Here is a 21,868-nt window from a genome sequence, read left to right on the forward strand (position 1 = left end):
AGCGGTTTTCTAACAATTTATCGCGCGTAATTTGCCATTTTCCATAGTATCATTACATCGTTCCAGCCGCGTAAATTTGCATCCAAATTGCAATCTATTTACAAGCGCGTCGAGTGCGTCGGATCAATTTTTGATTTCTCTCCTCTTTACTCATCTATTACTGAAAAAATAACATCATTATGCTCGTGCAAACAATTTCCATTGTCGTTTCACGTATTGATCGCTCATCATTGTGACCGGTTTATTTTATCAGAAAATATTTCTGAACATAACGATCGGCCATTACTGTTCGAATACTTTCACAATAAATTTAATCAACCGTATTTTTCTAATGCGATCCTATCGCACGCATTTTCCTAATAAATTAAAGATCAATATCGATGGCTGGCTGACTCGTCAGGTGTGCATATTGAATTGTAACGAGAGCGACAGGTACGAGAGCGAGCTCCTCTCGCGCTGTAGCGTATCCTGATTGCGTAATTTCTGAATGCCTTCAGTGTTCGAGTAGAAAGAACGAGAAAACGCTCGAGCGACATTGACCTCGTTGCCGAATGCTTTGAGCCGCCGGCATGTAGATGCTATCGCCGTCGGATTTGTTCATTCATACAAGTCGACGTATATATAAGAGATGAAGGCGTGGGCGTGCGATATTTCGCGCTTGCACGCCACGACGCGATATAAAAGATGGATTATTAGGGCTCCTTCTCATCAGCCGAGTACGCTCGCCGATGTCTAGCGCGGGCTTCGCAAATTACGAGTATACTTCACTTTCATTCCGAATCCTTTGGACGAAACAATACTCGAGCACGACTCAAGTCGCGTTGAAGGCAAAGTAATAATATGATTACAGGTATTTACAAGGCCTACAAATGCGTCGAGAGGCAGAATGTCGCACGCTCAACCGAGCACCCGACACAGATAACTCGGAGTACGAAGAACTAGACGGCGCGCCGATTATTTCGCAAGGAGAGACTTTCGTGCGCATTATACGCGAAGACGAGCGACGAGGGATTTTCGAGTGCACTTGAAACGCCGAGATAAAAATCCACCGCGTTCCCCTTGGCGATTAAGCGTGGCGAATGGTACGGATTTACGCGAGTGGGTGCTCACGCGCAAACGCGCCGGCGTGCAGCTACACGGCCGCGCTGCTGCTACACGCCTGTTTGACGCTCCTCGACATTATGAGAGCGCGATATCGTTCATCAGCCTCGAACTTTCACTTCTGCATGCGCGGCCGGCGACGTGATGTATATGTACATGAGGACTTTTGCCGGCGTTCGCCTCCTCGTCGCTTTGAGATCTCGTTTCACCGAGAAGAAACACGGCCAATTATGCCGCGGCAGAAGTGGTTGAACGTCACGCGCTGCGCCGTTTCATTTTGAGAGCAATCGACTTGCTCAATTAGCGACTCGATTTCTTTCTCTCTCTCTCTCTCTCTCTCTCTCTCTCTCTCTCTTTTATCTTCTACTTGTAAGAAACTTGTAAGTGCTTTTTATATCTATTCTCTGAATCAGTCGTCGCACATCGTTAACTTGTGGCCTAATTGCATCTTAATTTTTTTAGCATATAACTTTTTTTTTATACTATTCTACAAATGCTTGTCATATATTTTAAAATTCTACGCGGGGAAAAGAATAAAATTATTATATTATAATATAAAAGATAATTAAAAGGATTGAGCCTCCGTGCAATTAGTTTGCGAATGACTTTCAATAAGATCCAATTTGCTTTTTCGCGCAATTTTTTTCATTAATATTGTCTGCTATTGCCTGCGCTGTGCATCCGAAGAAATCTTGCGGGGCATTCCATTTGCAGTTTGCACGCAAATCCCGTTTTCCATTTGGAGTCGCAAGGCGCAAACTCAGGAAACAAATTATAAATAGCTAAATTGCAAAAGTAGTAATGCGGGAAGCTGAGGACGCGGGAACAAATTAAAGATAGAAACACGGATAATGACGACACGGAATATGCGAGCACGCTCGACACATCGTTATCAGAGTTACCGCATTATAAAGTTAACGAACTAAACGTGTCTTTCGTCTAAACTTGTTAATTTCAAATGCACTGTTTGTTTCAATGCCGGAACCTCTACGTCGTTTGCGATATACGCAACAATAGAATGTATCAACCAGACCTTATCGAAACGGTGGAAAATGTCAATATTGATCAAACCATTTGAAATTACTAAAATCTGAGAAAAATCAGCCGTCACAGATAGAATAGCGACAATATTGGAAGAAAATAAAATAATATTACACACTAAAATAAATAATAAAATACGACGGCAAAGCAGAACAGTGCGATACTCACTCAACTCGCGCAACGTCAGACAGATCGAAGAACGCAGATCGCAATCTGATGGCTTTTACGCAAGTTTCTCCGTAGCGATTCATTTTTCACAGCGAAACTGATCGTCCGTTCTCTTTTTGGCTCCCCCCTTATTTTCCATTCCACTATGTTTATCCCGTCCGAATAAAAGATCGCGGAGGCAGTGCGCCAAACAAATATAGGAGAGACGTCGACGACAACGACATCAGAGGCCACGTCCTCGTCACCGCCCTCCTCCTCGACGTCCGCAATGAACATTTCTCTCGCAGAACGGCTGTGCCTGTAACCTGTTGCTCCGTTCTTGAATTTGTCTATGTTAAGCCTCTCATCGGCGACGTACACAGGCCACGTACGCGTATATAAGTTCCTCACTAATTCATTTCCAAGGATTCGGAAATCACCGGGAATCCGATTAGCGCCGCAATCGCGACCGCGCGCACCTCAAGCTCTCCTTCACCATCCCCCCCCCCCCACCCACCCGCAACTCCGCTTTATATTCTCCTCCCATCCGCAAATGCGTCTTGGCGGTTTTGCGCTATTGTGTACTCGATACCGCACCGTCGCACAAAGACCGAAGAACGAACAATATGAAAATCGCGTGGCGGGTCGTCCTGGCCGCCAGTGTCCGCGTAAACTTCTCGAAATTCGCGACACTCGTGAAAGAGATTGGGAATTACCGTTGCGGAATCCGATTGGCATTGTGGACCAATCTCCCTCGGTCCTCTTCCTTCCTTTTCAACTCCCCTTTAGACGCTTGATTCTCTCTTGAAGTCGTCTTCGCGAATCGCACGGCTCAATTATTCCGTAAGTAATGCGCAGAGTATAAAAATATATATAAGAAATATATATATAAAAAAAAGCGTTTTTGCAACTGCGGCTAATTTTTCATAATTTAGCGAAATAGATATTTACGTAATGTCGTGCGTTTCGTCGTAATTTCGAAAGCAGAGCGCGGCTTAAATTGCGACTTCAATATGCAAAGGAGGTCCTGACTTTAATAGCGCAGCCAGCCGCCGCCGCAAAAAGGTTTCCGTCGCGTTTCGCAGGGCCGTATTGCGTGTTTTTCGCTCGTCAGCCTTTTTGGGATATTAGTCGGCGCGCGCGTTGCAGCGCAACGCGAAATTTCGTCGGAAGCAAAGTCGACTGTGCAAGAAGCCGCCGGATAACATTGTGAAACGCGGTGTCATGTCAAGCAGGAATTTCGATGCGCGGCAACTCTCTCTCTCTCTCTCTCTCTCTCTCTCTCTCTCTCTCTCTCTCTCTCTCTCTCTCTCTCTCTCTCCGCGTGAGTACGCTTCGTAAACGTAGTCGAACGAGTCACGCTTCTTGTCGCCTTCGAGAAAGAAGACGAAAGAGCAGAAGAGATGCCGGAAAGCCGGAGAGTTACGAGCCGAACGCTTCGTCCGCAGCTGTATGTTTCGATCAAGACTTATTGGAATTGAATTTATGTCTTCCCATATCGATTGCGCGGATTACCAGTTTAATGTTGAACCCCTCTCGTTATTGAAAAATATCGACATAAATTTATAACGATACATCGCAACGATGCCAAGCGAATAAAATTATTAAGCATTTTTTGATCATGTCGATAAATCTTGCGTTCTCCGAAACCACTGAAATGTCGCAAAAATTATAGTTGGCTAAAAAAATATAAAAGGATTTTAAATCACCAGCTGCTCGCATTTAGTAAGAGGAATATTTTCTTACGTCAGACAGCGAGAGCGGGATCACAAGTCAGGCGGTAATTGGTTAAACAATCCCAATCTTACGTGCGTCTACGAAAAGAGGTTCTTATTAGTAGATTTCTACCCGAGTCCCCATAAATCACCCGCGTGATTACTCTCAGTCCGGCGGGAGGAACGATGCGCAGTTTGACCAGTACGTAGAGTTCCGGGCGTTGAACTAAAAACTCTGGCAATTTATCACTTACGCGACAAAATAACTAATCGCTCTTCACTCTCGCCCGACGCGGCGCAAAATCTTATCTCCACAGTGTGATTAGGCTCCAATCTACAGACGCATCTCCGTCGTAATGCATAAATCAGGGAAACCGGATACTAGAAAGATAATGCAGACATTTTCTCAAATAAATATTCTTCCCGCAGTTTCGTTATTCAAGCGAATGAAGAACCGAGCGAATCGCTCTCGCCGGGCGCCGAAGCAAAAATCTAGAATCGAAAGCACACCTTACGTTTATCGCACGACATTTCCGTCCGCTGCTCGTTTCATTGTAGCGTAAGACTCCGGAGAAACTCTTTAGTCGCCGTCAATGCTAGAATTTCAAACACGCTCGCAGCATGATCCGCGCCGGAGGCTATTGGGAATCGACACCTTTACCGCGGACAGACGGCAATTATGTGGCTCGCGTTTGCCCGGGTGGTCTCGAGACGAGAATGTCCGGCAACGTTCCGACCGTATCTACTCTACGTGGCGGTTAGCGATGCAGCGACGCGTTGCACGTGCATGCACATCGTTTCACGGTGCCATGCGGTGACTTCGAAATCTCCTTTTTAGCCCAGAAAGTCATTAAAGGCCGGCTACGTGCGCGGAAGGGAAGGGGCGTTACGACTCTTATATCATCTCGCGATTCTTATGACTTCCACGAACTTACGTCGTTTCCTTCGTGGCTGCGGGGGATTAGGAGAGCTCGCGCGCGGCCGATTGTATGTACAACGGGTGTTCGGAAAGTGCCGAGCGATAATGAAACTTGGCGAATGTCCGATAATAAAATGACGCGGAAACTTGGGTCGTTTGCGAGACAGACTGATCTTTGGTGATGCATGCTTCGGAAAATTATATTTTTTTCCCCGGTATATTTCTTATGCAGATTCGGACGTGCGTTTCAGTTAAAACAATATATACCGCGATATTTTGTACAGTCATCCGAATTTACGTTCGACAAATATCTTGCGCAAATCCCTTGGTAAAGACAAACGAGGTCGATATCTCTCGACACCGCTATTCGATATTTAACAAACGCGCGTTTCCTGCGGAGGTTGCCCTTCGCGTAACTTGTTTCCATCAAGGCTGACAAATTGTTATCCGATCGCGGGAAATTCACGAACAAATTACTCGCGTCTCGGTTGGGATAATCAGTACGCCTATTAAATGCAACAATAGGACCATGGTCCGAATAATTATCCTCCCGTCACTATCCGCAGTTTTGTGACTGCTACCGATTATCAGTCGATAATTCAAGCCATTACCGTTGCCTTTATGCGTCTAATTAAAATGTCAGAAAAAAAAGGATCCGGCAATTAATCCGTCGTAATTGCTCAGGCTGCCCTCATGCCTGGATAATATCCGGTTACTATTTGGCTAGCTATTTACATAATACCTGCTAAATTCGGCCGAATAGCCGACCCGCTGCAGTCTCTAATTGGCGGTGTAAGCGAAAGTACTTAATGCAGCTGAAGTACTCGAGACTATTACCCTCGTTAACATTCATCGTTTGCGAGCCGAACGCGCAGCTAAGTCGGTGTAAACGTGTAATAAACGCCCATTATGATTCGCGAAAATCACTGCCACGCGTTTGTTTGCTCGGAGTTTGAGAAAAAAAAAAAAAAAGTTAGAAAGCGTAGCTGAAAGCGCAATTCTTTGCGCAAATTCCTTCGCACACCTTTTTTTACGATATATTTTTCTATTAAAAAATTGAAGATTAATGGCGTTTATAAGAACGTTGTGGCGAAACGTAAGATAAACAAAACTTCGCCCGCATTAAAATTTCGCGCGCGCCAACTGCAGCGGATCATTTGAAGCGCCGTATAACGCGAAAATACATTCCCGGCGAACGTGGCGTCGTCCACTCGAAGTTTTTCTTTGTTATGCACATAGAGATATAAGACTAGAGAGAGCGAGTCGTATGCTAGCACGTAAGAGGCCGCGATATAGCGATAGAAAGAGAACGCTGCATAAGGGCCCCTCTGTCTTTGTCTATACGCGCATGCGCTTTTGCGCTGCTCATTGTCTATATGAAGCATTTTTTTGTCATCTTAGTAATCAATCAAGAGACACTAGTGTCTCGCGCTAATTGTAAAAGTTATGTAATTATCTAGAAAATAACATACAGAACCAAATACAAGCAGAGATACACAATTTTCCACGATCTACTACATATGCGCACGCTCCGCACGCATATATTCCATGATCTGCACATGCGCACATAAACAAAGACAGAGGGGCCCTTTTGCAGCGTTCTCTTTCTATCGCTATATCGCTCTTTCAGCTCGTTCGCTCCCTCTAGTCTTATATCTATATGGTTATGCATATACGGCATAATAAGCACGTCAACTAGCGGTGCGCGAGCGTGGTTGCATTATGCACATATCGCATGTAAGATAAAAAAAATACCGGAGTGCCCTGCAATTAAATAAAGTCGTGACCTCGGCTCGTAACCGGGTCGTTTCTCTCTCTCTCTCTCTTTCTCGGCCCTTTCCTCTAATCTGCACAATTGCCATGCCACACAGGTTCTCGGTTTCCGTAGCTTGCATACCGCTCGCACGGAAAGCACTCTTATGTGTACCATTTCGCTTACGTCGCGACTCTTTCGCCCGGCAATTCGAGAGAAACCTCATAGAGAAACCCGCCTTGAAGTCTTTCGCGAGAAGCTGCCAACGCGAGATCCCGTTTCGTTTGCTCCACGTGTTATCATCTGAATACGAAACGTGAGAGAAAGAAAGGAAAGCAGTTATATGTGTAATAAGCAGCGGTCGGAGCCGTAATAGAAAAAATAAAACAATAAAATAGAATATCGTTGCGCGATATGATCTGCGGTTTTCATCTTCTTCTTTCATACTATTTTTAAAGTAAAAAATTACTCTTTCAATTTTTAGCGCATTTACATGAAACACGTATATTGTTATCGAAATCTTCTATACAATTTATGCGTGTGAACGAGTTAACCTTTCTTGCCAACGCCTATCTTGATGCGAGCAAGTCGCACCGGTAAATAACAATTGCTGTTTAAAGTACCTTATTAACGCGCAAAGAGTAATTAGACGGAAATCTCTACAGAATGCTACAATTTAATTTTATGGCAAATAACTTCAGGAAGCTTCGATAGACGCGATAGCAATTAATCACAGAGTTGCGCGTTAATGAAACGAATAAAACGGGCGGGAAGAATCAAATTTTAATGGACAAAAGGTAGAGGAATGTTCTCATTGAGAGAGAAAGAGAACGAGAGAGAGAGAGAGAGAGAGAGAGAGAGAGAGAGAGAGAGAGAGAGAGAGAGAGAGAGAGAGAGAGAGAGAGAGAGAGAGAGAGAGAGAGAGAGAGAGACGCCGCAGTTGCGCTCTTGCTATGTTAAGATCTTTCACCGCCGCGTCTAACTCCAACGTAGATCGCGGATTACGTAACACGTCTGCGGGTTTATGTAAGGTCTTACTCGCGCTGTTCTCTGTCAATATACTGGCTCATCTGCCTCTCCTCACGCGTGTAGGTACCCGGATCTGTTGATCGCAAAGCAAAAATCACGTATTACGGAAATACGTTCCGAGGAACTTGTCGAAAAAAGCGATGCGTCCTCTATGCGTCGATTTTATTTACGAGATCTGCAAATTTTGTTCTTCAAACAACGCTTTAAAGGTCATCTTCAGCTTAGCAGCGGCAGCTTGACATAACGCAGCGCTGATATTATTAATTATTATTAACTTTTGGAATTTATATCTTATTGTCCTCTAATTTCACACGCTAGTTGCGTGAAACGTTGATTGAGTCGGTGCTCTCGCCTATCGCCTACAGTTGCCGGCAACGTATGTTTGGAACTCTTCCGGGAATAAGACTAAATAGCGAGAAGCTATTTCCCGTGTTGCTGCTACCGAGCTTCATTTCCCCGGGTGCCATTTGGCCCCCAAAACGGCGGTTAACGTCCTGTTTAGAACGACTGTTGCCGAAACGAGCTTACAGCGCGTTCTCTCAGCCGAGAGAAATACTTGTTCGCGCGCACTTAGATAATGCGGTCTAAGAGTTGCAGCGCGATGTTTACATCAGCACAAACTTGACAGACAAAATTTGAAAATTGAAGAACAAAACACGCGCGAGCTCGTCAAAGAAACGGCGCATTTTTCAATGGAAATTTTAACGACCAACTTTTTGTAACGTATGATCAAACAATGCAAACGTGTCAACAAATGTTGAATATGTGCGTGTCGTCGCATGACTATGTATGCATCGCTGGAGGATAAATCGAGATAGTTTGCATTTCTACAAAAACAGGAAAAAAAAGGGGGAAAAAATTCAGCATGCGAGAGAATGTGCGGTGGCGAAAACGAAAAACAGAGATTTGCATTACACCTCGTTACCGCGTGACGAGCTACCTTTGAATTCCGCAGCGCAATTCCATTTGGGACGTCGGTCGCCCTGTTTTTTTTTTTCCTCTTTTTTTTCCCCTCCCGGCGAGGGCACGCGCGCTTCGCTAATGCACCTCGCGCGCGGCATTGCATTCGATGCGTCGCACGCCGTCTGGCCGCATTGTTTCTTTTATGACACTCATTATACTGTGTATATGCGTAAGCCGCGCTACATCATGTACTTAATAACGGCGAGCGAAGTACATTATACAAAACAGCGGCGGCTATAAGGGAACAGTCTGCCTCTTTAAATAATTTATACGCGGCCTTTAGAAATTTATCACCGCTTGACAAATAGATATTTCTCGCTTGCAAAAAAACACGGTGCTTTATTTCAGTGTGCCGTGCGAGCGTTTAGAATCGATTATTTACTTACAAATATTATAAAATCGGCAAGAGGAACGTTTTAACGCTTTCGAGGTGACATTTTGCAAGCTTTACATCCTCTGTGAGCGGTGGTAAATTTTTCGTGGCAAAACTTCTAAAGGCTTGGTTTATTCGTCGCCGCGCCGAATTGTGCCGATAATCGATTTGATAAATTAGATTAATGTCGCGATCCGATCACATCGGGCTAAATAAAAATGCTATTATCGCGGAACCTATCTCCCCCCCCCCTCCCCCTCCGATCGACAAAAGCCACGTGAGATCTTTTACAGCGAGTTTTCGAGCTCCATTACCCGACGGCGAGGCACGAGCCGGGCATTTCCTGCACTCGAGAATGGAACCGTTTCCACCCGTAAGCGAGAGACGCATTTCCGTCGCGGCGTGTCCTTTGTCCACTCGTTCTCATTTCGCGGATACGTGGTGGACTCCGTATATCGCGCGTTACCCCTCACGATTGCGCGACACTAGTGGAAAATTTGCCGGCTTCGATTCCGCAGTAATGACAATTACTCTCGCCGGATGCTGGCGACGGCATGCGTCTCTATCGACTCTGTCTCCCTTGGCGCTGCCGCGGGAGAAAGTGCCATAATTCGGCAGCCGATATTAGGTCTCATTGTTACCGAATTCGATACGCGCGCAAACGGATTCGCGCACACAAGCTGATGAAACGTGTCGATAGAGCGAGGAACATCCGATACGGGGAGAACGTAGTTGAATCGCACGCCGGAGAAAGGAAGGAAGGAAGGAAGGAAGGAAGAGAGGGAGAAAGGAAGGAAAGAAGGAAGGAAGGAAGGAAGGAAGGAAGGAAGGAAGGAAGGAAGAAAGAAAGGAAGGAAGGAAAGAAGGAAGGAAGGAAGCTGAGAAGGAGAGTAGCGGCTCGAGAGGTGGAAATGACATTTGTATGCATTGCGGCTCGTATTACAGTACGATCAACTCGATCCAGCACCTCCTCTGTCGCTGTGCCTCGAGTTCTCACCTTCGAGTTATTCCATGATTACTGTTTTCCTATGCCGCGGCGCGCTGCCTCGGCTGCTCCCACAGGAGAAACCGCACACGCCGCGCCGCGTCCTCGTTCACGTCCGCGCGGAGGATGACGGACACGTGGAGCTGACCTCGCAACCATCAACCAGTTCGATGAACATTGTGCAAAAGAGATAGCTAAGACGAAACGCGAGCCACCTTTTTTCACGAAGAGTCTTGATTCAAGACAAGAAAAAAGCTGTTCTCTCTGCCGCGCAATTATTTTTTTTCCCTCCCCCTTAATTAATAGATATTTACGCAGTCCATTTGTGTCAGAATAAAGTGAAGTCGAGTAATTGCGTCGGTTATAAATTTTAGAGAGCACATTTAGTGTTTTAGAAAGCTCGCACAAGTTTGTATCATCAGAGAGTCGATAATATCTGGATTCAGTACTCTGTCGCATCTATAAAATGGCATTGAAGTATCGGTTTCCACGGTATCGCATCTAATACATCACTCGCTTTCGCCACTACGTACTTTCCTCGTTTTCCACGTCGCGAGCTCTCGTCGGAGCTCCAAAAGGTCCGCGGAGGCGCCAAAAGAGACGCACGAGAGTGTTTGATCCTTAAACTTCTCTCCAAGGCACGCAAGAAGGAAACCGTCGGGACAAATAAGTATGCCGTATTCACGCGAGCTTATGTGCGTCCTCCAAAAGATCTGAGTTCTAGATCCTAAGATTCTGCGGAAACTTGTGAAAACCCACACAGCGGATACAAAAATAAAGTTCTCAAGTAAAAAAAAAAAAAAAGAAAGCAGTAATGTTTTTCATAAATTAGCAATTTGTAAAAATGTTTTTAAAGAGACGTTGCCTCCGCAAAGTGTCAAACTGTAATTAAAAGAAATAGCTTGAAATGATAAAAAATTAACGGGAAGTAGAACGAGATAATCAACACGCATTAGTTAGGGTATAAATTTTCGCGGGAGATAAATGGATATTCTTTTGCTAGCTGACTTTCCGCAAAAACGACGCCGCGTTATGAATCAATTTCTTTTTTTACCGAAGAGTGTCAAGAAGAAAAACTTGCAATTTGCTGCGAAAGGAACTACGGCGTGTTGCCGGTTGTATTACAAGCGCGAACTCGTTACAGGAATATCATCCATCACACGATGATGTCCAGCTTGCAAAGATTCTCTCGATTATCCGAGGATAAATCTTCGTTACCTTCGTTTTCGCGGCGCCAAGGTAGCCAGACACCCCAAGGCTAGGCGCCGCGCTTATTTTCGTTTCCTTTTCGGCGTCTTCGTTCTTGCTGCGTGTACGAGATAGGATAGATTTTAGAAAGGTGACGCAGCTCGGAATTAATGACCCGACGTGCCGAGTCACCGACAATCGTTAGGAGAGTTGCCGGCCATTATTCGCGAGAGATCGTTCTTGCGGGAGATTGAGGTACGCCCGTAACAGCTCTAAGATTGCAGGAGTGGAATCGATTTCACGAAGAAGTTCTCTATCTATTTATTTAGCTCACGATTAAGCGCGAGGTCATGCGTATAAACGCAATACAGTCCGCGTGAAGCCCACGTAATCATCGATGAAGTGAGTACGTGAAGAGACTGATGACGTCTCTGGCAATCGACGTTTCTAAATAGCATGAGGCTATTTATAAATCTAAGTATGAAGAATACTCGAGTGAAATTGCTGTATAAATACACGTGTCAACGTTACTGAATAATAATTAGACTAAGATTGAACCAACTATTGGAATTTTTTGAGACATTTATACTACGTTACGTCACATTTTTTCAAAAATTGAGTAACTATCATCACAAGTCTCTATATTCCAATTTTTATCCAGTGGCAAATGTTTTCAATGAAAATAAAGATGTTGACTGTATAAAGTTAAGTCACAATGTGATGACACATTCATCAGGCAAACAATATTAAGTCACATGAAAATCATATTCCGTAATCACACGACTTCATTTTCTGAAACATCGAAGTTTGATATCTGCGAATGCAAAACATTATAAGTACTTTACTGAAAGTATATCAAAAAATTAACTTAACATAGTATGCTTGCGAGGTGCTCATTTATAAAGTTCACATCTAAACAATGATTTTCAGAGAACGTTATGCAATTGATCGAAGAACGACATATTTTGTGCTTAAAATCCACATTTGAAATATATATGTCTATCCGGAAAATTGCGATAAAAATTAAATTTCGCTTTTTCACCATCGGAATTCGTTTATAGCGATAGCAAACATTCATAGCACGTCCGCCTGTGGCGTGATGCCGAAGAAGACGCCGTGCCTAAGCGTTCATGTTTTTAACGATGCCACTCTTAACGAATCGAACGGCGATACTCTTGCGAAACTGTGCGAGTAGTGTCTGCAATTCGCCCGGATGACGCTCGTCATTATAAATGGATTCTTGCTGTTGCCTGCGAGCGCTGTCTTAAAATGTAATCTTCTTTATATAATAGATAGAATTTTTATTGGAATATAATTGGATGACGTTGTTCGTACGGGACGTTCTGCCTAAACAAATAATTACTATCGTAGAATGTTTGCACTACTCTCTCTCTTCATATTCGCGAGCCTAACGAAAGTAATATAAATACACAGCCAAATCTTCGCGTTTATCGATCCTAATCTCGACGAATCCAAGCTCTAACGAATTTGCACACCATTCTGAAATTGTTCAAGGTTTGATTTTCGTATACTCGCGATCGGTTTTGAATGCCGTCGAAAGTTGGCGTCACGATCGCGTTATACATCTTGTAACAGAAAATAGGTCAGATGTGTAGATAAATCGTTAAAGAGAAAACAAGGGCTGTACTGGCTCCGCCGAAGCTTTGTGCAAAACCGCTCGTACATGTGTGTGAATATGTGTGGGCGGCTTTGCGCGAGATGACTCGTCACTGGCAATGTAAATCAAGCTCCCGACGTTGGCACTCTTCATTTCGTTTTATTTTCGCCGTTTTCGCCAGACATTTCGCTTTCGCGCGCGCGCACATCTGGGCGTGTTCACATCTCTATCTCATTCTCTCTATCTCTTCCTTTTTTTTTTTACAAATTCGGCCTTATTGATTTCTACATCAAACGGCTTATTCTCTCTTTTTATCATCTCTCGTTCCGCGCGCGTGCGTCCCTGCTCACCGCATGCACTCGCAGACTCGTTGCATCTCCATGGAAACTGCAAATTAAGCGTGTGGCGTAGAGTAACGACAGGTGAATCGGTCCAAAGAGTGAATCGGATTTTAAATTAAAAGCTCGCACGCCGCTAACTCCTGCCAGCTTAACATACCGCGTTCGCCGATAACAAAATGCTAACTCTTTCTCATGTATCATCATTTTGTCAACCTTACGTGCAGCCCGATTCACCTTAATTATTAGGCAATTGCTTCCTGTAATAGACAGCCCTATTTTCAATTACGCAAATTTGCCGCTGCACCTTGAAGTATCGTTTAAAGACATTATTAAGCGTGGATCTAATCCCAGCGCGGACTATCCCGCAGTTTCTAACTGACTGACGAAAAATGAGACGAGGCCGCGCGTTACAAGTTCATCGCGACAGAAATTATGCGCGAATTTACAGGGAATAAAATTTCTTACCCGGAATTTTCGTGTATTTATGATGCAAAATAAAAATGTTAAATGTAATTATTAAAAAAAAGTAATCTATATATATATATTTTGTTAATTATATCAAGTTTTTATTAAAAATAAACAATACATAAACAATAATTACGTATAAAAGTGAACGATCTAGAATGAATAAAAAATGATAGAGAACACCAAAAAGTTTCTGAAGATAAACGACGCGTCGTACGTACGAAATTGTTCAAACAGTCGCACTTTAACGTCCGCTATTTTTTTACAAAAATTTCACTAATTATGGTGGCACCGCGAAAACTTTTTCCCCATAGAAAGTGGCGTATCCGCGCTCCTGTGTACGCAAGTTAGAGTTCGAAATCGTTGAATTGACGTAACTCGGAAACTCCGCGAGCAACCTCAAGTCACGACGCGTCACTCTTTTCTTTGTGGAATAATTAGCGAAACTTTCGAAGCTTTCCTGCGCCCGACAGGGCATCCACCTTGTCATGTTTAGCCGACATGTACGTTTTTGCTGTCCACGTCGGGTCTACATATTCCTCACTGAAAATCAGAGCACCAGACGTCGAGATATTTTCAGCAAAAATGTTAAATTCGCGCGGAGGCCAGGATTTACGGAAAGATGTGCTAATTTTAAAAATGCAACGAAAGTATTACGCGAATCTGCTTAATGCGAAAAAAAGCACGATTTACTTATTCAAATCATCGCAATAATTATTAAGACATCAAATATTACATGTTAAAGTTATTTAAAAGTATAGAATATTATCAATTACACGTTACAGGTGCATTTTCTTTACTGAAAATTCAGCAAAGATTTTTCTAGTATCGTACAAGTTCATATTTCTCGGTATTTGTACAAACAAGATTATGCAGCTGCACGTATGTTTGTAAAATACTGCAGCCAAATAACGACTGCAATTACGCTGAGCAATACATTTTTATTCAGAAATTTTTGGGAAAAAAGAACTGCGAAAGAAGAATTTTCACTTGTGAATTCGACACGTGGACTTACAACGGCGCATGCGAGATGCGCTTGTTTTAGAAATGCAGCGCGCGCTCACTTATTTATCGCGTCGGGCGATTAATTATACGGCGCATAATACACAACAGCAATTAAAAATTAAAATATTGTAATAACTCCTAGAGAGCGCAATGGATGTCGACACAAACCGCGGAACGTGCCTATTGCGTTATTCACGATACGCTTGTACATGCAGTTAATGCGGTTCGGTCATATTATGCTACCGGCTACCGTCGTGTATTTTAGCGAGTTTAATGAGTCCAAAATATGAAAGTTATTAATATCAGATAGACTATGTGCGCGATACCACAGTTAAGCGATTTTTTTCTCCCTAGCATATCCATAAACGTCATTACGTATTTATTATAATAGTAACGCATCATCATTGTGATGTATCATACGTCGTAAACCGTCCGCGCCGAGCAAAATTAATGCAAGAGTGAAGAGGACCGGAAGAAGCTAAATGTCAACTGTAATCACTCGAAGGTCCAAAAGTTCTACAGTTTTAATTATAAGAATCAAAAAATTCCTAATAACACGCGAAAAAATCCAACTTTTCATGATTATGACGTAAGGATACAAAAATATAAAAATTCGCAATCTGAGAGAGCCGACAAACCATTAGTCATCTCTTTGATCGCTATTCTTCCGTTATATTTCACTCGGCGGAAAAATGCATTCAGCGAATTCGATGCATAAAAGCCACCCACTCGCGCCCGTCGTCCCGCTCGGCCGGAAAACCTCAGAAAACGCATCGTTTGTGCGGAACCAGGAAGAGGAAGGAATCCTCGGCAGTCGGGCGGTTCGGATCGATTAATTATTTAACGAAGCCCCTTCCTCCGCACAGCCCCCTTCCCCCTCTCGCCCGCGCCTCCCGCCGCTCCGCCGGCGTGTTTAGCCCCGAAGCATCGCCCGCTCGTTCCGTCTATGTTTCCATCCCCCTGCAAAATCCACCCCCCCCCCCCCCCCCCCCGCTTGCCTTTCTCCTTCTGTGCGTCGGCCCCGCCGCTCCCGCCTGCCGCACCCCGGTCTGAAATTTCATCGTGAACGCGAGAATCGTAACTTCGATCGCGCGCAGAGCGACTGCCCTGGACTGCCGGTGCGCCCGGGGTGTTGGTACAACGGATACCTGCGTAATTACTTCCCCTTTGATGGGAAAACTCGCGATGTTATGTACGTGCGTACGCAAACGTGCCGCGCGTAGAAGATGACGGGCCGCGACGTGGAAGTAAGGAGTAGAATCAAGGAGAGAGATCGCGGCCACACAGCCTGCGTTTGGGCTTAAGCCGAGCGATGCGAGTTTTGAAAACGTAGCCGAAGGTGCGTCTGGTGAAGAAAAATTGAAATTATTGATACAAGAAACTTGTTCACGAAGCGCGCCGCCGATATCTCGGGTAGTCTCCGAGCACGGGTGTGCCGGAAGCACCGTTGTTGCACGGAAATATACGAAACGCGCGAAGGGTCAGATGCGCGGAGGAACGACGGAGAACGCGAGGGCAGTCAACGAAGGGTGGGAGGGGGGATGGTCGAGCGCGATAAAGTAGGGGCGCAGGATGCACAGACGCACACAGTTAAATGGCTCGACGGCTGGTGGACGAAGCGAGGGAGCACAAAGGCGGCGGATCGTTCTTTGCGTCGTTAAAAGGCCCTCCTTCTAAACGACCATAGCGAAAAGGTTCTTCTTCCTCGTCGTCGTAAACACCGCGTGGCGATCTCACTCGCTCATTCTCGTTCTCTCTCTCTCTCTCTCTCTCTCTCTCTCTCTCTCTCTCTCTCTCTCTCTCTCTTCATCTTTCCTTCTCATCCCTTTATCGCCCGGCTGCACGTCGCTCCAGCTCGCTCGCTCGCGCCCGTTCGCTAGGTAGAGCGAGAGAAAAAGAGGAAGCGACTCCCCCCCCCCCCCACGGCTGCCTCTCTTCTTCTATCGAGCTCGTCGCCTCGACCGCCCCGTGAATTTCTTTGCGTACCGGGGAAACGGCGCTCCACCTTTCACGGTGTCTCGTTTCCGGGGTGACGTCTTTTAGCGGAGTCAGCGGCGAAGTTGCGCCCGACGACGCGAACGCCTACGCCGATACACGCGGGATCATTTCTTCGGTCAGGCCGAGGATACCAGAGGTTTCACGGCGCGCCCGATCGCCGGGAAGATTGGATCGAGCTTTGAGGATACTTAAAGAGACGCGAAAGGGCGGACGGGCACGTCGGTGGCACACGACTATCGGTTAAACGATACCCCCCCCCCCTCCTTCCTCCTATCCACGGCTCCTCCACCTCCTCGTATTTCCTTTGCAGGTTTACCGCCGCTTACTCTGTTTACCGCGGTATCATATTTATCGCGATTTATTTTCGGGCGTTATTACACCTGTGGTTCCATCCTCCTTCCGAGTAGCAACTAGATATCTTATGATAACGATTTTTCATCCCGGCTAATGCGAAGAGAGAGAAATAGAGTACAAATAAATTGGCTTTGGCTTACTGATAAACATTCATTAAAATGATTGTAATATGAAATATAGAAAAATTGTTGCGATTCAGAATTTGAATTGAAATAACAAAACTATCGAATTTCGTGTTTATTTATCTCGTTTAAATAGATATTTGAACATTTTCTATGTAATGTAAAGAAATGATTATAAAGATCTTTATTTAAATCGTTCAATTTACGTGCGCAGGTAATTCTCGTCTCTATCGTCAATCACAATTTGCGAAAACCATGGTCGATCATTTTTATCGCGTAGGCAAAAGCCTCTAAGAAGCGAAATGTTCTCTCTTGATCCGCGCTGATGTACAAGAATTTGTGCAAGAACTCTTTTTTCGTCGTTATCGAAACAAGATCTCGCCAACGAATCCTTTTTTCCCCGACATTATTAAACTAAAATATAAACTATAATTATGAAAATATCGTAAATTAAAAAAATCTTGTAACAAACGAATGCAGCTTTGAGATTTTCGTAGAAATGTTTGCGATGCAGTTGTCGGTCCACAACTTCGTTTTTAATTGCGTCGATCGCAGAGTCTCCTCCGGCGCGAGAGAACAAGGGAATAATTAGGCCACCGAAAATGCGGCAACTAATGGAGAAGCGGGCCCGATCGATAGTTAATTATCACACGCAGACAGCTGGACTGCGTTGTACCGGCGCAGCGGCAGCATCATATCCCGATTTGTCTTTCGGAAATAGAAACTTTTTTGTATTCGTGTCGGCTGTCCTCGGGGCAGCGCCGGCAAATCGATTCGCGGTGTCCGTCCATGCGTTATTACACACCCCGCCGCAGTAATTTAGTTCAGGTCGAATACGTTTAATACCTACTTTTGCCGCCGGTGCGCATTTAATAATTATTCGGCATTCGAGCAGATCGGGTCGAATAATTACACCTGTTTGTACATGGAATTTAATATAACAAATGTTATTTGATCCCGCGGTCCTATATTTCTATGGGCGCGCGTGTTTTATCGCTATACTAACTGCACTAACGCTCATCCGATATCAGGCAGCGCGGCGCGTTACTGTCATAAATTCGCAAAAATCCAAAAAAATTGTGTATTTTAAAAGTGGAAAATGGTTCGTTCACTTTTATTCGCGAGTATTTTTTTTTATTTTTTTTTTTTTTTAACTGCAACAATGCTTTCGGCTCCTCGCACTTGCATGCGCGTGATAACTGTATGTCGGAGAAATTGTACATTCTTCTGCACATATCTGCAGGATAAAATTACCTGCCTCGGACTCTGGCATTTCGACAGTTCTCAGAGCTGCGTGTGACGTTGTCGAAACTATTGTGTAAAAGTAAACGCGATGAGCCTCGCCGGCAGGTAACAAATTAATGGAAAGATTCGCGAGCCGACATTATTCGACTGTCATGCATATTTAACGTCCTGGCGAGCTTCATTTCCCGTGCAAGAAAATACGGCGTTCGGATAATAGGCATGCATCTCGCCGCATCGCATCGCGCGCACAAATCGCTTGACCCATTCCGAGAGCTGCGTTTCGATGCACGCTCATGCATAATCGCGCATCACGCGCGGATAAATACGAATTAGCGAGATCGTATTTGTACATCGGCACTTTTTCTGTCGCCGGCCATGAATGATCCGCGATATGCGACTAGCGTTTTCCCACGCGGGGCACATACGAACGCACCGGAAGAGCGCGGTTGTACTTTATCCATCCCTCTTTCCCTCCCGCCTCCATCTTTTTTGTCAATCCTTTTGCAGCTCCAACCTATCTATTTCCGTATATATCTCTTTCTTTGTACTTTCTCTCTCTCTCTCTCTCTCTCCTCCTTTCGCCCGTCCGTTAGTGAATTTTCATGCAGCAGTGCGATATTAAAGCGCCGTTTCCTTGGGATATTTGCGCGTCGTGAAATGCAGAAAATAGTTACGTCGCGCGCGACTCTTTTTCTTTCGCGTTCCTCTCTGCTACTTTAATGGAAAACGGCGGACGGATGGATAGACAATATTTATTATACTCCGGAACTCGAACCGCCTTTGGGAGCGGCATAACGTAAATACGTAGCGGAATAAAGCTATGGACGACACGGGAGCAATTGTAAAACTAGCTGAAGAAGTAACGATAGCTCAAACGCGAAATATTCTCGACGCGGATATCGCAATAATTTCAGCGACCCCGCAATAAAGAATATCGAATAAACGCTTGAAGGAAGCGGAAAAAAATGGCCAAATTAACGTTACCGTGCCATTCGTCAAACTATGTGGAGACAGTATTTCAGTGCAGCATTTAGTAAACAACGAATACGATAAAGAATGGGCTGTCACTTTTGGCGCGTAAATTTCCACCATCGTGACGATTATTCAGCATTATAGACGTAAGCGCGGTATTATTCGGGGGAAAAAAAGGGGGCTTCCTCCCCCCTCCCAAAAAAAACGAGAATATTTTATTACAAACGCTGAAGCGCATTAAACAGCATTCAACTAGCGCGTGCGCGGTAATATTTTGTGATATTTAATAGTATTTGCTGCGAGCGTTTTCGGATCCCGCACGTAACATTAAAATCGCGTTTCACGCGCGAACAGCGGCGAGATTCACGAGGTGGGAAAAAACAACAACAGCAACACACACCGGGCCCCGCGTCACGTCAGTGTGTCTGATTGCAAATCCCGCGTGCGGATGCATTGTCCCCGCGCGAATTAATCCGCGGCGTTTTGACGCATAAAGTTCGCTTCGTCGATGAGCCATTAATTAGCTTCCGCGGCACGGACGCAGCAGCCAGCATCAAATAGGATGAATATGGGATTCCGCTCAGCTTTCGTAAACCGGAGTAACACAGGCTTCGACGTAAATACACCCTACTAAGGATTCATAGCGTGATTACGCGTGATCGAATTTACCGCGCTGATCACCCTCATACGTCGATTCTCCCGTACGTTTCACACAATTGCTAGGCTCGACTATTTTTCGCATCTGTAAAAATCACTATGATACTGTGAAACACTGGACTTCTTTCGGCCTAATTTCCGCGCCGTCGGAAAAAATTTCTCCAATTTTTCCAGGAAGGTTTCTTACCTTCTCTGATTGCTACAATCATATTTTCTTATTTACCTTACGTTTGAAGAAGCTGCCTGCAATACTTTCTCTTCGACCACTTCAGCGAAGCTGTTACAAGCAGATGTATGTGTATGTTGTATGGCTGGATGTGCGGATGAGCAAATGTGGCGAGCAAAATCCATTTTTGTTGCGCGGTTAAGATTTAAGTAAAACAATTTATCAGCGAAACGAAACAGTTTACTGTTCTCGTATATCACGTTATTTAGAGATCAAATGCTTACGAAAGTTATCGCACACACCAATGTAATACTACATTATTTTACTAACACAAGCTTTGCACACGTTTAAATATGTCACCAGGCGGTAGATTAAAATAAACGGAACGCTGTCATTTCCTAATCGTTGTTAAGCTCGCCGATCTAATCTTTTTCCGCCGACTTTCACAAAAATAACGATTGCGAATTGAAAGAACAATAAGACCGTATTTTGCAATCGTGTTCTCAGAATTCAATTCGAAACATTTTCATGTTCGACTACCACTTTGTTTCTCCCTGAAGGGAATCAGCATGAAGCGTGGACAACATTGATTAAACGTTTCCGCGCGTTTATTAAAAGGACTGTAAAATGTGTTCACCTTTGGGAGTCACTCGACGATCGCATTTTCAAATCTTATTTTTAAAAAAGCATGTAAAATCGATACTCGCATTCATTGATGCTGCTTTCCCGCGACGCCGACTGGCCGATTATCTCGATGCGCATTGTGCGTCACTTCGAGCGGTTACCATTGCGAAAGTTGTTATTTTGAGGTTAGCGCGGGTATTATTTTTGTTTTATAGAAAATATTCAAAGTGTCTTCTTAGATAGAATTATGATACATATTTCGTTGTAATTAAATGAATAAATAGCGCACGTGCAGCGCGCGCTTGTGTACGTTGAGCGATTTAAATTTCAGATTGCTCAATTGACCCTGAAGTCCCTGAAGGCTGCAGAATACTTCCTTCGTCTCTCTTTTCTGATCAACCATTTTCCTCCTCGCGGACGGACAAAATTCATCAGGAGAGAAATAACAGTAGAAACGCGATGGAACTTCAATCATGCGTATTATTAGAAGGGAAGAAGCGCGCGGACAGCGCAATTAAAAGAATAATGGAACCATTACTCTCATAGCACAACAGAGTGACTCGGGTCTCTATGAATTAAACGCTGAGTGTTTAAATATTCGGAATCCAGACTGCTCTTTAATTACCCAAAGAATCTTTAACCACGAGAAAAATTAATCTTCGAAAACTTTGGAGTTCTGCAAATTTAATCGCAGAAGCTTCTAGCGCGCCACGTGCTGCGAATTGTCTGAAATATTAGAATAATATTCAAATCAATTTCGAAATCTTTCAGATTTTCACCGATCACTGGGCGCATTTCACGGCTGGAAGTTGCTTTTACAGGTGGTGCGCGCGGCGGCCGAGGCAGCAAGGTGTCGAAGCGGGCGAAGCCGCTCGATCCCGACGAGGACGACTATTACTACGATGATCCGGTGGACGAAAGGAACAATCCGACGAACGAGGCACCGTCCGTGCCGCCTGGATTCCTGAGCCCGTCTGTGCGGGAGTACCTCGATCTCGGTAAATCGATACCCGGTACGTAAACAAGATCATCTCGCGCAAAGTTGTCGCTTTGTGAGCTGCTTGCCCGACCGGCTTGATCCGGTCAA

General features: G+C 44.6%; 2 protein-coding genes across 5 annotated transcripts in view; one reads left to right on the forward strand and one right to left on the reverse strand.

The window, feature by feature from the left end:
* The window catches only part of qin, a 153,058-nt gene that overhangs the window by 30,827 nt on the left and 100,363 nt on the right, over positions 1-21,868 (reverse strand). The window lies entirely within an intron of this gene.
* Positions 1-21,868, forward strand: part of LOC105668997 (uncharacterized) — a 50,200-nt gene that overhangs the window by 15,817 nt on the left and 12,515 nt on the right. The window contains exon 2 of the mRNA XM_012361736.2: positions 21,603-21,794. Within this exon, the coding sequence (XP_012217159.1) occupies positions 21,603-21,794 (192 nt within the window). The remainder of the gene's footprint in view (positions 1-21,602; positions 21,795-21,868) is intronic.

The sequence above is a fragment of the Linepithema humile genome, chromosome 1 (genome assembly GCF_040581485.1).
Source record: "Linepithema humile isolate Giens D197 chromosome 1, Lhum_UNIL_v1.0, whole genome shotgun sequence".
In the NCBI taxonomy this organism is placed as follows: domain Eukaryota; kingdom Metazoa; phylum Arthropoda; class Insecta; order Hymenoptera; family Formicidae; genus Linepithema; species Linepithema humile.